At 45.5% G+C, this 15,485-nt stretch overlaps 1 protein-coding gene across 3 annotated transcripts; it reads left to right on the forward strand.

Annotated features, from left to right (window-relative positions):
• Positions 1–539: 539 nt before the first annotated feature.
• On the forward strand, positions 540–15,140 carry LOC137610291 (corticotropin-releasing factor receptor 1-like). 3 transcript variants are annotated; one of them, XM_068337841.1, is made up of 16 exons: positions 540–1,065; positions 2,325–2,685; positions 3,128–3,391; positions 8,128–8,218; positions 8,311–8,361; positions 8,943–9,062; positions 9,750–9,832; positions 10,879–10,985; positions 11,158–11,278; positions 11,592–11,745; positions 12,082–12,142; positions 12,318–12,390; positions 12,462–12,547; positions 12,772–12,922; positions 12,993–13,034; positions 13,456–15,140. In XM_068337841.1, exons 3-16 carry the CDS (start codon positions 3,356–3,358, stop codon positions 13,594–13,596), a joined length of 1,317 nt encoding a protein of 438 aa, XP_068193942.1. In that variant the 5' UTR covers positions 540–1,065; positions 2,325–2,685; positions 3,128–3,355; the 3' UTR covers positions 13,597–15,140. The 3 variants fall into 3 exon arrangements, with proteins under 3 accessions (XP_068193942.1, XP_068193944.1, XP_068193943.1); XM_068337843.1 differs by having other exon boundaries at positions 12,772–12,910; XM_068337842.1 differs by having other exon boundaries at positions 3,131–3,391.
• The last annotated feature ends 345 nt before the right edge of the window (positions 15,141–15,485 follow it).

The raw sequence follows: 15,485 nt of genomic DNA on the forward strand, positions 1-15,485 counted from the left end.
CGGTAGTGTAGGTAGGCAGGGTTATTATTTTCTTGTTTAGTTACCTGCATTGTTTAGTTTGTGTTTCTGCTCTAGATTATTTTTGTTAATTTTGACAACATCCATTGCCCTAGACCATGTGACATCATTTTTAAGTGGCAGTCTCACCGGTTTTGTGGTCCAGTCTTGTGTTGAATTATATAAAAACATCCGTTACAACTGAAAAGTCTTTTGTGTTTGCTCCACTTTATTTCCACTTTCAGCTGCTCGAGTTCCTGTTTGCTTAAACATCCGGGTTTTTGGTTTATGTTACTGCCATTTATTCAGATACCATAGTTCTATTCGGCAGGGTTGTAACACACCCGCCTTTACGTCGTCATTTTAGCCACTTCGCTTGTCGTCGCCCTCTAGTGGAGACGTAGCTCAACATCGACACCAACACGAAGGAAACATTTATGAAACACATTTATTTGAATAAACAGAAGCTAAACAAACTCAAGAGTCGAATTGTTGGCTTGAGTCTCACTTTAACCCGAGAGAGCAGCTAACAGGCTAAGAGCTACCGCTTTAACAAGAAGGTGTTGCGGCGGCGCCCGATTCGCGAACACGTTGCCCTCCGTTCCACGCGTTAATCATTAACCCTTAGCGCGTTTATCTGCAGACGGACGGACGGTGAGACGGTTTGTATCTGGAACGGGCCAAAGCACCGTCAGCAGAAATAAAAGATAAGACGAACCAATCGGGTGGATTATCTCTGTGACCTGGAATCGTGTTTGTTCTGTTTGTTTATCTGGGATCCATTAATATCCTCTCCTGGAATAGTTCCATTTCTGTTGAGTCGCACTTCAAAAAGACTGAAAACGAAGGCGAGGAACGTTCTGTGTAGAACAGTAGGACGCTAACGGCTAACCTCAGGGTTTTTTTTTAAGTTCTGGTCGGAACAGGTGTGAGCAGCGTTCTGGAACAGCCGGAGAGTCCTCTAATTGATAATTGATCCCCAGAGATAACAGATAATAATGATGGATTCTAATAATCCAGTCTCAGATGTTCCACGAGTGAAAGAAGACCGAGATGAGAGTTTCAAAGGTAAATCCTGATCAAACTGAACTCCCAGATTCCTCACGGAGGAGCTGGAGGTCAAAGTCGTCCCATCCAGAGTCCAGCGGATCCCTCGTTAGATCTGGACTTTGATTTTTTTTGTTATTGGTTGAATTGAAGTAGCTGAAACCTGGAGATCATCCAGCCTTTAAAGTTCTTCAGACCAGATACTCCCTTTTGATGATCAAAATATTCTGGTTAATCAAACGCTCCCTAGAGCTAATCAGCGGTACTCGCTGATTACGTGGATTCATCTGGTCCACTTTGTCTCGACGGTTGTGACGAATTTCATTATATCATGCACTGCCCTGTTCTTGATCATCTCAGAAAACCTCTAATTAAACCGTACGTTTGGAAAAGTCCAGATTGCTTAAAATTCATGCAGTTATTCCCATCCTCCAATAAAAAACAACAACCTGTCAAACCAAGTTAAACTTATCAAAGAAGTTATATATAGTTTAAGAAGTAACTCTTGCCCTGCATTCCTATTGTTATCTGTCATAGTAATACATGTTTATTTTTTGTCGTCTTGTCATATTGTACAATAGGTGTCGTATTTTTGCCACAGATTTACTTCTGTTTTTTATAACAAAGACATCAAATTCTTTGTAAGTCCTCTAATACCCCAACAGGGGTATCTTGTGGGAAATAGAATCATTTTTATTGCCATCGTCATTAGTTATGTTTACCTACAATAGCTTACATCTGACTGACATTAGCTATGATAGGTAACGTTAGATATGATGGCTTACATAAGCTATCATAACTATTAAATATTAGTATTTAATATTATTAAATATCAAATTATATTTGATTAATTAAATATCGGTTAATATTTCTAAATATAAATATAATATTCGAGATTTAATATTGGACAAATATTTCTATAATCGCTTGCTCCTTGCACTTTTTTTTGCCGAGAGTTGACTTAAAATTTTTGTTGTACACTTAATAATCAAAATTTTTTTAATTAAAAAATTTTTTTGGAAAAAAACCCATAAAAATTTATTATACATTTATTCATTAAAAATGTATTAAATATCAAAATATATTTGATTAATTAAATATCAGTTGATATTTCCAAATATAAATATAATTTTTAAGATTTAATATTTAACAAATATTTCTATAATTGCTTGTTCCTTGCACCTTTTTTTGCCGCGAGTTGTCTTAAAAATGTTGTTGTACACTTAATGGCATTAAATGCATTCTATTCTATTCTTTTCCATTCTATTCCATTCTATTAGCTATGATAGCATTTGCAGCAGTGTATTCCAGCGGGTGATCAACCAGTACGGTGACGATCCTGGACGCCTCAATGGTCTTTACTGGTCCAACTGGACTCATGATGGGATGTTCCTGCTGAGCGTTCAGATGGAGCAGCAGAACCTTCGTGATCATCTTGTGTTGTTTCCAGCAGCGCCTTTGGGTTTGCGTCAAACAGCGACACCCAGCGGCCACTTGGGGGAACTGCAGCCTCTGAAGTTTCTTTTCCCGGGAGAATCGCACTGAACACGTTCAGACGCGTCTGAACCGGAGACCGGAGGAGGTGCTGGGAGGAGGAGGAGGAGGATGAGGATGAAGAGGTGTTTCTGTGTTGGTCTTGAGGTGAGATGAAGAGATGAGGATGACCGGAAGGACATTTGTTGGGTTCATTATCATGAACGTCGTTCGCACCTGAAAACCAATGCAGAGGTAGCTCCGCCCCCGCCACCATCTGATTGGACACACCTGAGTAACACAAGTTAATGTTTACCGAAAGTAACTAGGAAGTAACTAGTGTGGGGTAATTAATCTACAGTTACTGACGGGTCTGATGTAACGGATTACTTCTGATTCAACAACTTTTTTTTAAATTGATCTATGGATCAATGATGTCACCATGTGATCAGTTCACATCATCTCAGAGAACGGACCAATCATCAATTATTGAATATCAACAGCTTAATTGATTATTGCAGCTCTAATGTTTTGCAGCCCCCCCCGCCTCCCTCCCCCCCCCCCTCCCGCCTCCTCCTCCCCGGCCATCTGATTGGCTCTCTCTCTGCAGCAGCAGCCTCCTCACCGGCAGCACGCGCCTCCCGGTCCTCCGGTCAATGACGGAGCGACCCGGTCCCGGACGGACCCGTTCCACCCGGATCCCGCTCAGCGCGCGGCAGCAGGTCTCAGTCCGCTCGGACCGGCATGCCGCGCGGCTCCACCCGGACCGGAAAGACCCCCGCGAGCCTGTGAAGGACCGGACCGCCGCATGCCGGAGAGCGCGCGACCGTCCGCGTGAATGAATGAATGGGAGATGGAGAAACTACTGAGTCAGGTAGGAGCGCGTGAGCATCAGCCGGGGGCGCGTGCCACAAAAACGTAAACACTTCACCTGCGTGGACTTCATGTCCCCCGATGACGTCACGGGCGGACGTTTGTTGAACGTTTTAACAAACAATAACAAACATAAATGATAATTAAAGTTGGATCAATAATTAACAGATTAATCGATGTGTTAATTAGTGCTGTGATCCTTTGATAAACAACAAAAACAACAACAATAATAATAATTATTGATAATTCATTTGTTATCTTTTCCTCATTTCTGATCTGTTTACATGTTTGTTGCGTTGATTATCGTTGTGATGTCATCACTGATTGCCGATGTCATCATCTACTTCCTGGTTTGACTGTGACGTCTGCCGTTCGCTTTCATGTGTAAACGTGTCAGCGTGTCTCGTGATGACATCAGAGGTCATGTGACTCAGTGGAGAGTTGATCCACTGATGGAGGAGGTCAGAGCGGAAAGTTTGGAAGGTCAAAGAGAGAAAACCATTGAAACCAGTAACCAACCAGAAACCATTGAAACCAGTAACCAACCAGAAACCATTGAAACCAGTAACCAACCAGAAACCATTGAAACCAGTAACCAACCAGAAACCATTAAAACCAGTAACCAACCAGAAACCATTGAAACCAGTAACCAACCAGAAACCCTTAAAACCAGTAACCAACCAGAAACCCTTAAAACCAGTAACCAACCAGTAACCAACCAGAAACCATTGAAACCAGTAACCAACCAGAAACCATTGAAACCAGTAACCAACCAAACACCATTGAAACCAGTAACCAACCAGAAACCATTGAAACCAGTAACCAACCAGAAACCATTGAAACCAGTAACCAACCAGAAACCCTTAAAACCAGTAACCAACCAGAAACCCTTAAAACCAGTAACCAACCAGAAACCCTTAAAACCAGTAACCAACCAGAAACCATTGAAACCAGTAACCAACCAGAAACCATTGAAACCAGTAACCAACCAGAAACCATTGAAACCAGTAACCAACCAGAAACCATTGAAACCAGTAACCAACCAGAAACCATTGAAACCAGTAACCCGCCTCACTCCCAGCGTGGCTTCTGTGGATCCTTCAGAGAACGTTGTAATGAATATCTTTATTGATCACATTCACTCCTGTAATGTTTGTCTGTGGATAATGTGTCAATAAAGGTCATTGAAATTGATTTTGGCAACGGAGAGATAGAGATAGAGATGGAGCAGAGAGATGGAGAGATATAAGAGAGATAGAGTGACAGAAATAGAGAGGGATGAAGGTGGAGAGAGAGAGATAGGGAAGGGGGGGGGACATAGGAGTAATATGTAAATTGAGGTGTTGATGTCTTACCAACGAATAACTTTCTATATATAGAACACACACACACACACACACACACACACACACACACACACAGCTGGTGTTTATTGGCTTCCAGAGGACAAGTAATGAAATGAGGGAGGGTATAGAGAAACCTCTGCAGACAAACAGAGAGAGAGAATCGGGCCTGAAATGAATGAGCGACACCAGGAGCCAATCAGCAGCCTCGCATCACGACCCAATCCGATGTCTAGAATTACATCTGTGTGGCCGGGAACTAGAATACAAAACCAACACGGTCCGATAACATGTAATTACAGGCGTCAATGTCGTTTGACTCCTCCCCGAGGAGCAGTGGGCGGGCCTTAGGTATCTTTCTCAAGGACACATCAGTGGCTCGAACCCCCAACTTTACAACAGTAAGACGGTGCTCCACCCACCTGGAAGGGGGCGGAGCTGGATCGGACTTTTGCTAACGCTAACAAGCCGGACGGCGTCGTCGTGGATCGACAGAAGGTCCGACGTTAGGGCGACTCGTGGAAAGGATCCGGGCTGGTTGGTGTTCGCTGCCCAGCGTCGTTCCATTCATTATTGAATTCCTGCCAGACGTCTCTGGAGTTTTAAAACTTTATTAGTACAGGAGCAGAACATACGGTTCTTACCTCTGACCTTATCACTCCTGCAGATATTTTTAGATGTATTTATTAAGGAGTGACGACAGACTTCTTCATCCTCCAAAGGGACGAAGAACTCGTCATCATTTGTTGGCGTCGCCAACTAATAACTTTTTTTTTTTACCGCATTTTCCAGTGCAACCGAATCCCTGCTGATGCGTCTCGATTCGTTGGACTTAAAGAAGCCGTGAACCAATAGGACGATGCAGGAAATGCACAAACAAAAGAGACTTGTGGCGGCAGGGGAGTGAGGGGGAGGAACAAAATGAATCACAGCTTTAATTGTTCTTGGGCTAAACTGGTCTCCGTGGAATGACGACGGAACGCGGCGAACCAGCAGGTGCTTCAACAACCGTTTGTCGAAATCTTTGGGTGGGATGAAGTCAAATTTAATGCAGTTGGACGACCTGAAGTGAAGACGAACGAGGGAATGGAAAACCACAAGGAGGTTCTAACGTAGCAACACCAGATCGGTGGAACCCAACATCCTAGACCAGTCAAGAGTTTCTAGTACCCAACTACCCATCGAGAAGTTTCCTCTCTTCTCCTGTGGAACCGTCTTCAATCCTAAACCCCTTCTATTTTGAAGAGTACCTGAGGACCAGATGTCTGTGGAGGTTTTCCATCAGGTCATGGTGAAAATTTGATCTGATGGACTTTCAGAGAGTTCCTTGAAGACGTTCTACCTGTCGTCTAACGTCTTCTTCAGTTCCGGTGGTGGTTGGTGTTGGTCAGTCCAACAACGGTTGCAAAGACCTGTCTGGCTGCCCCAACGATGGTCGTTGGGAGTACTAGGGAGGGTCAACTGCCATTCACCCTCGCATACTAATGGTGGTCGTTAGCATGAGTCAATCTGTTGAGTGATTCTGAAGATGTCTTTCTGGAAGGACTTTCTTAAAGTCCAGGGTATCGATTCAAACACTCCATTCAGATAAAGCTCACCCATAAGTCTAGGTTAGTTTTAGGTTTGGTTTAAGCTCCTCCCCTTCCTCTACTTCTCTACACATTCATGTCTCATCAATTCATGTTTACTAAGGCGTCGCCTTCACTGCACCAAAACAGGTGGACACCCCCCCCCCCCAGAACAGACAAACGAACCGAACGCCACTGACACCCCAACAGTGTGACAGAGAAACAAACACAGCGTCGTCTCCTCCGGTTGGTGTAGAGGATGTAGAGGAGGAGGAGAAGACGTGAAGGAGGAGAAGTTGTTTGCTGCTGTCAGAGCTGTGAGTCAGCAGGTCTTCATCCTCCCACTCATCAGCAGCTAAATAAACCTCCGGCTGCTGGAACACACAGAAACCAGAGCAGGAGGACCTTCAGTGGGTTTACTGTCCTACTGAGGCAGCCGTCAATACTATCAGTCAGGAAGCATTCACTGATGTGTTCATGTGAACGAGGCATTGATTGTTCTCCTCCTGATTGATTATTGGTTGAATGTGATGAACTGATTTATGGTTTTAGAGCCAAAACAATCCAGTTGGATCAAGTCCAACTAGTTAACCCAGGTCCAAATGAGGCTAACACGGCTAAAAATGCTAAGCTAACGTCATTCAGACAGTAAAGCCCAACAAGTTCCCATTGTGTCAACATGGGCTCATCTCCCTAATGTGTTCATGCTAGCTTCAGATGTGCCAAAGTTAGCTTTAGTGAGCTTTCGTGAGGCGTATGAGCAGGTGTTTCCTCAGGTGAGGCTGTACCTGCTGATGTAACTCCTCCCACTGAGCTGCTGCATCATACCCCCCGCCCCTCCAGATGGATGAGAGTGTGTGTTAGCTGTAACACGTTCATGCTGACTAAATCATGAATCAGAAATAATCAGCAGAGACGCACAGACCCGAGACTGATCAGCTGATTAACAGTCTATGACTAATCAATCAGAAGTTTGCTTTTTGTTGCGGAGGCAGCTCCAGGTCTGACGACGAATTGACCGCGGTGTCATGTGACCACCATGAAATTTGAACTTTAGTGACGCGACTGAAACATACAATTGTTGTTTCGGTAACTGTTTCACATCCGTCCATCTGGCCCACATCTGACTCTGAAAATGCTACAAGAAGTTACCAGCTAACTATGTAGCATCAGGCTAGATGGTATGCTGGCTAACTGCTTAGGGTTTGGGTTCAAGTGCTTCATTATCGCAGCTCAATATGAAGAACAATGTGGAAAGAGATCATTTGACCCAAAACACAATAGTTGTGCTTCTTCTGGTGGTGACTGACTCTAAACGATAGTCGCCAAGGTGTTGATGAGGTAGTGTCGTCTGTCTCTCTGCCTCCACCAGATGTCACGGACAAATTAGACTGAATAATTACATCTGTTTACCCAATCGAATATTTATTAGAAACAAAAATACAGCAGGAAAAACAACAACACAAGGAGACGGATGACGAGCGTGTGCTGTTGTCTCCTCAGCGTCCCGTAGGATGCTACTGTCGGATGCGATGAGAGTAAGGCTGAGGAAGAGGAAAGTCTTGATTCCCGCAAGATTTAAACCACATTTCAACAGAAATGTATTACTAGAGGCATCAGAAAGGTGCCTGAGAGGGTAAACGTCCTCAGGGTGGTATCCTCGGCCGCATCTTCTTCTGTTTCCTCGTCTTCGTCTTCATTCTGTCACTACAATCTTGTTTCTACACCTTTTTTTTTTAACTTTGAAATAAGCCGACTTCAAGACAGACGACTAACTGGCAGATTAGCTGAAAAGCTAATGATTTGATGCCATCTGTGTTTTGTAGGTGGTGTGTATCTGTTTGCTGCTGATTGGACGAGCTTCCCCGCTGGAGTTGACCTGTGAGACCCTGATCCTGCTGTCGACCAACCTGACAGGTGGCTTCATGTCCGACTTCCTGTTTGTCTTCCTGTCTGGACTGCCTCTTAAAGGTCTGACTCGTGCTTTTCTGATTTTCTTTTTCTGCTAGCGAGGATGTTGGTTCTCTTAAACCAAACATTCACCGTCAGCAACGCCTCAGGTTTGTACTTCTACCCGTAACTGTTGGTAATATTGACTAGAAGCTGCACAAATATGAACTTCCTGCCGCACTCTGGAAGGATATTTGTATTTTTGGACGGGACTCATGGCGGATTGGGAAGACAGCCTGGAATGCACGATGACTCTGAGTCAACCGTCATAGAGTTTAGTCTGTCGAGGTCTGGATTCGGGTTCCAGAAAAGTCTCGGGTCTGGAATTCATAGAAAAACTGAAATCTGCAGTAGGAAAATATTCCAGAACTGGACGAGTTCATCTTTGGAATGGGTAAAGATTGCCCAGAAACGCTGCTGGAACTAGTTCAGGTTTGGAGCTACAAGGTCTCAAGGAAGAACTGGAGAGTCTTCTTCTGGTCTGTCTTGTTGGGTCATGCAGTCATGAGTCAAGGATATTGGCTTGACGCTGTCTACCTGTCTGTCTGTCTGTCTGTCTACCTGTCTGTCTACCTGTCTGTCTACCTGTCTGTCTACCTGTCTGTCTGTCTGTCTACCTGTCTGTCTACCTGTCTGTCTACCTGTCTGTCTACCTGTCTGTCTACCTGTCTGTCTACCTGTCTGTCTGCAGGTGTGCATTGCGACCTGTCTGTGGACGGTATTGGGACGTGTTGGCCTCGTAGCGCGGCAGGTGACCTAGTCTCCAGACCTTGTCCAGAACAGTTCAACGGGATCCACTACAACACCAGCAGTGAGTACCGAACGTAATGCTACCTGAGCCGGTGAGCCAACCAATCAGAGCAGACTGGGCTTGTGGGCGGTGCCCTTAAAGAGACAGGAGGTTATTCTGGATCCCTCAGATAGTAAATTAGTAATAGTCCATCTGTGTTAAACCAGCTGGAACCTCATCGCCTTCATCATCATCATCATCATCATCCTCCCCATCATCATCATCCTCCCCATCATCATCATCACCATCGTCCTCCCCATCATCATCATCATCATCGTCCTCCCCATCATCATCATCATCATCATCTCCTCTGCCCACACAGAAATATCCCTGCTGTCTTTCTCCTCTGATTGGCTGGTGCTCAGCTAGCATTGACCCGGCTAACAGGCTAATGAAGGAGCTGTCAGTCAGGTCTGAGTGGGCGTATCGATCCACTCAGCTAATCAGCTAGCGCTGAAGCTAAACCTGGACGTGTTCATTGAAGCTGAAGCCAGCGTCTGTCAGGGTGAGGTTCCAGCCTCCTCTTCATCACTCCTCACACATCTGATGTTTCCATGTCAACAATGATGCGTGACATCATCGTCCAATCAGAGAAGCTCCTTCCTGCTGCTGCTGATTATATCAGGTGATCAACAGAAGAAACTGGACGTGTGTGTGTGTGTGTGTGTGTGTGTGTGTGTGTGTGTGTGTGTGTGTGTGTGTGTTCAGACCAGGTGTACAGGGAGTGTCAGGCGAACGGCAGCTGGGCCCTCCGAGGAAACTACAGTCAGTGCACGGAGATCATCGTCCTGGTGAGAGCGATCAATGCGATCGGTGATCAGTTCAGTGATCAATACACATGTTCCTTAATGAAATGCCGCCACGTCGAGTTTGACGTTGATCAAATCATCTTTTAATTATATTTTAATGACATGCAAATCAGCAGGAGCCCAGCGGACATCATGACTCGGCAGAACAGACGATGACTCGGCGATCTGATATTTGTCGAGTCGTCTGTAACTCGATGTTTGTCCTAAATCGGGGAGGCGGAGTCACGTTTGTCCCCCCGGAGAAGGAACCAGAAAACACTTTCAGGGGCAGGACGGCGGAGTGTCTGTTCACACCTAGGAGACGAGGCGTTAATGTGTTTCCGTGGTAACGGCGTCAATAATGGACGACAGGCAGAGGCTCTGACCTCAACCCGACTGTGTGTGTGTGTGTGTGTGTGTGTGTGTGTGTGTGTGTGTGTGTGTGTGTGTGTGTGTGTGTGTGTGTCCATCCGTCAGTCTGTCTATCAATGCGAATTTTTGTACCCCAGAGATCAGTGTGATCCATCTGGTCCATCAGCGTGTGTGTGTGTGTGTGTGTGTGTGTGTGTGTGTGGATATGTGTGTCCATATGTTCTGTCATCAAACAGCCCCCCCCCAATGAGACAATCTGTCTTCAATTTCCTGTTTTACACTGATTGGCCAGGAGAGAGAGAGAGTGTGTGTGTGTGTGTGTGTGTGTGTGTGTGATGAGTAAAAGTCTTCACCATCTGAGAGTACACACTCTCTGCTCTTTTGTTTACATGATTTGACTTCATTTCTATTCATAAAAACAACCGCCATCACCATGGCAACAGCGCACACACACACACACACACACTGCACCGTGTGAGGAGTTAAAGTTAGACACTGATGTAGAGTTGATCCTCGGTGGATCTTCGTCGTTGTGGGCGTCAGAACTTCCTCTTCCTCACCCACAGAGACGTTTGGGTGAGACTTCCTGTCTCACCTGTCTCACCTGTCTGTCTCACCTGTCTCACCTGTCTGTCTCACCTGTCTGTCTCACCTGTCGGACGTCTGTCTGCTTCCAGAGGAAGAGTAAGGTCCACTACCAGGTGGCCGTCATCATCAACTACCTGGGTCACTGCATCTCTCTGGGGGCGCTTCTGCTCGCCTTCCTGCTCTTCATGAGGCTCAGGTAATCGCCCCGCTGCGCCTGTGCCTCGCGGGTGAGGTCGGTGACTGTGCCTCGCCGGTGAGGTCGGTGACTGCGCCTGTGCCTCGCCGGTGAGGTCGGTGCCTGTGCCTCGCCGGTGAGGTCGGTGCCTGTGCCTCGCCGGTGAGGTCGGTGACCCGTCCGTGTGTTGCAGGAACATTCGATGCCTGAGGAACATCATCCACTGGAACCTCATCTCGGCGTTCATCCTGAGGAACGCCACCTGGTTCATCGTCCAGCTAACGATGAATCCCGTCGTCACCGAGAACAACCAGGTGAGATGCAGGAAGCGGTCGCCATGGAGACGAGGGGATGCTCGCCTTCATCCATAAAACAGACTTTTAACTGGTTACCATGACAGTCGAGCATCGACTCCTTACTTCCTCTCCATCTGAAATGAACTTTTTCTCCTTTCCTCCTCCTCGTCTTCCTCATCCTCTTCCTCCTCCTCGTCCTCGTCCTCCTCCTCCTCCTCCTCCTCTTCCTCTTCCTCCTCGTCCTCGTCCTCCTCCTCATCCTCTTCCTCTTCCTCCTCATCCTCCTCCTCTTCCTCTTTCACATCATCCTTTTCCTCCTCCTCCTCCTCAGGTGTGGTGCAGGTTGGTGACAGCAGGTTATAATTATTTCCACGTCACCAACTTCTTCTGGATGTTTGGTGAGGGCTGTTACCTCCACACAGCCGTCGTCCTCACCTACTCCACCGACAAGCTCAGGAAGTGGATGTTCATCTGTATCGGCTGGGGTACCTGTCTGTCTGCCTGTACCTGTCTGCCTGTCCATGTCTATCTCTACATGTCTAACTGTACCTGTCTGCCTGTATCTGTCTCCTGTACCTGTACATACACTGGTCTACCTGTACCTGTCCACTTCTACCTTTCTACCTGTACCTTTCCACCGAAATTTGTCTGTATGTACCAGTCTATCTCTATCTCTACCTGTCTACCTCTGCCTGTCCATCTGTACCTGTCTACCTGTACTTGTACTCGTAACTGTACCTGTCTGCCTGTACTTGTACTCGTAACTGTACCTGTCTGCCTGTACTTGTACTCGTAACTGTACCTGTCTTGTGTGTTCACAGGTATTCCATTCCCAATCATAGTGGCATGGGCTTTTGGGAAACTTTACTATGACAACGAGAAGTAAGTCACATGATTCTAACAACAACCTCAGTTCACTCTGTCACACGTATGAATCTACTGAGGTGTCAGTGATATCGCTATGGTTACCTGAAGGTCAGAAACAGCACAACAAACAGCGGATTGACGAAGCGTACACTCTCGATCCGTGATGTCCGGAACTGTTTTTTATTGACAGGTGCTGGTTTGGAAAGAGAGCAGGTGTCTACACAGACTACATCTACCAGGGGCCCATGATCCTGGTTCTGTTGGTAAGAGCAGTCAGACTGTTCACCCACACAGTTTTCATTGGGTGTGATTCTCACCTGTTGGTTCTGCTCAGATCAACTTCGTCTTCCTGTTCAACATCGTCCGCATCTTGATGACCAAACTGAGGGCGTCGACCACCTCAGAGACCATCCAGTACAGGTACGACCCCGACACGATATCGACCTTTATAACAGGTCAGACCGTCCTGATCACGAGGGGTAGCAAAGAAATACAGAAAGAAAAACTTCACATCAAGCCCAGTGATTCTAAAATTAATAATATTTATCATCAAACAGACGTTTTCTGCGTCTGTTTCTGCGAAACTGTTTGCCGCTGAATGTTTTTCTGCTGAAATATGGATTGTTGTCACTTTGGTCCTGCAGGAAGGCGGTGAAGGCGACGCTGGTGCTGCTTCCTCTTTTGGGAATCACCTACATGTTGTTCTTTGTGAATCCTGGTGGAGAAGACGAGGTTGCTCAGATCGTCTTCATCTACTTCAACTCCATCCTGGAGTCTTTCCAGGTTAATATCCAGGTAGCTCTGACATTTTAGCTTCCAGTTTTAGCACTGTTAGCAGCTAACACTCCTCTCTGTGTCTCAACAGGGGTTCTTTGTCTCGGTCTTCTACTGTTTCCTCAACAGCGAGGTATCTGATTCTTGACTTCCTGTCTGTGGTGTTCCTCATGGTTCTACAGTCGGTCCACTGTTCTTTCTGTTCTCTAAACTCTCGTCTAAACCTGAGCAGCACCAAGTTGGAGATTTGATTGATGCCTTTCAGATTTTATTTGAAAATGCATTTAACTGGGGCAATAAGAAGGTGCTAATGGTTGCCAGTTCTCTGCCTTCTAGTGTTTTGGCCCAACCTGATCTGATGCTGACGGTTCCTAAGGGAAAAAAGTTTTTTCTCTGCTTTCTAAGAACTCAAAACATGAAGTCCAAATTGGACAATTTTCAGGCAGTTGTAGAAAAACTAAAAATTAAATGAAGCGAAAGTGAAGGCGACGAAGCTTTGAACGTGTGTGTGTGTGTGTCTGTGTGTGTGTCTGTGTGTGTGTGTCTGACTACAGGTGCGGTCTGCTGTCAGGAAGCGTTGGATCCGCTGGCAGGACCGTCACTCCTTTCGAAGCCGGGCGGTGCGCGCCACGTCACTGCCCACCTCCCCCAGTAGAGTCTCGTTCCACAGCATCAAACAGTCCTCAAACCTCTGACTCACACCGACCGTCTGCCGTGACGTCATCCCAGCCGGCCAATCACAGGCCTCATCCAGAACTCGCTGATATAAGAGAACGATGCCACATCAGACCAGCCAATCACGATACTGGACACCGATTTATGGGGGTGACCAGGTGTCGGGCCCCTGCTGACCAATGCCTGGACTCGGCTGATTCCACAATGTGACAACACGCAGCCGGACTGTGTTCTATAATCATTAAGTTTATTTATTGATCAGTGTTATTGTATGTTTATCACCAGCTATCTCCAGTTTGATGGAGCTACAACTACAGATGAGGTCCAATAATATCAGTGGGGGCGGAACCCCACTTTAACCCTGTTTCTTCTAGAATTTCAGTATCTTAACATTCTCTACAGCTGCTTTAATCTCGTGTTTAATCCCGTATGTGAGCTAACAGGAAGTGAAAGCGGTGAGTTGCATTCGGTTATGTTCTTAACTTATGTTACTAAATCCTGTTTAGGACTTTATTATCTTCATAATTAAAGTTTTAGCAACATTGTGACAGCGCTAACATTGTCTAAGAGTTAGCCACATTGTAACCCGAGGCTAACATTAGCTAATTACAAAATCATAATTGAAAAATCCAAAAACTACACAAGGCGCAGACGGTGATTTCATCGGCTCCTCGCTACAGTTCCTGGCTTGTCTGCAGTAATAATATTAAAGACGTGCATGAAGCTAGCTTACAGATAGCGTGATGTGAGGTCAGTGTTGTCATTGTTACCGTACTCAGGTTGTCCAGTGTGAAAGAAGTGAATTCAAAGACACAGTTTCTGTGTCTGAATTTTGAGGAATTAGTGTTTAATCGATTTATGTCACACTTTTATCAACAATCTCTGCTTCAACCCAACAACAAAACTTCAAACTCTTCTGCTTCTAGATAGCAGATTCCATGCTGCTGCCCCCCTGTGTTGGAATTAAGTACTGCGGATGCATGTTTGGATTCCGAATCGTCACCAATTTTTACTGTAGCTTAGCCACTTTATGTATCATATACTTGATGTCAAAAAATAAGAGGTGCACAGTCGTCACGCTGTAAACTCGAAGCCAGTTCACACCTGGAACGGTCAAGGGTTCATCATGTGGTACTCAAACTGCAGGGTTAGGGCACCTGGGAGGTATTAGTGCCCCCCTACTGATCAACAATCGTGTGTTTTTGTACTTTAAATATTTGCACTCAAGAAAGTCGCTGTAACACTTTCACCATCTGTTAATGGTTCATTTAAACCTGTTGTTGTTGCACTTTGCCCTCAGTTACCTGCGCATTGATGAAAATGACAGTTAGGGTCCCTCCTGATAGATAGTAGCTGCAATAACTGTAGTAACCATAGAGTAGTACCTGCAGGTCAGTGTTGAGGGAAAAATAACCCACTCAGGATGATTCACAAACCGTTCTTCTATTAATGTGCCTGAAAACATGAGTGTATTAATGATAAATCATGATCAGTGTGTTTATTAAATGTTGTTTATTTCTAAACAGTGAATTTATAATCTGTCAAAATAAATTGTGATTTATAATCGGAGACATCTCAGTGTTTGAAGGAGCAATTGTTTAATCTTCCGGAACGTAAAATAAACCCTAATTCTAATCCCAAAGCTAACCCTAGCCCGAAACCCTAATGCTAAATCCTAACCCTAATTTTAACCCTAGCCCCTAACGCTAACCCAAACTCTAAACCCGAACCTGAACCCTAACCCAGCCCCAACCCTAACGCAAATTGTAACTCTACACCTAACCCTAACTGAAACCCAAAATCTAACCATAACTAACCATGACACTAACCATGAATCTAACCCTAATTGTAACTCTAATCATAATAAACCTAACCTTAACTGTAATTTCAAGTCTAATTGATACCCAAT

This window comes from Antennarius striatus, chromosome 16 (assembly GCF_040054535.1).
Source record: "Antennarius striatus isolate MH-2024 chromosome 16, ASM4005453v1, whole genome shotgun sequence".
In the NCBI taxonomy this organism is placed as follows: domain Eukaryota; kingdom Metazoa; phylum Chordata; class Actinopteri; order Lophiiformes; family Antennariidae; genus Antennarius; species Antennarius striatus.

Coding starts and splice junctions, on each gene's coding strand:
- LOC137610291 (XM_068337841.1), top strand. CDS start 3,356: ATGAATGAATGGGAGATGGAGAAACTACTGAGTCAG. Junction 10,986..11,157: donor CTGCTCTTCATGAGGCTCAG/GTAATCGCCCCG, acceptor CGTGTGTTGCAG/GAACATTCGATGCCTGAGGA. Junction 13,035..13,455: donor ACTGTTTCCTCAACAGCGAG/GTATCTGATTCT, acceptor GTCTGACTACAG/GTGCGGTCTGCTGTCAGGAA.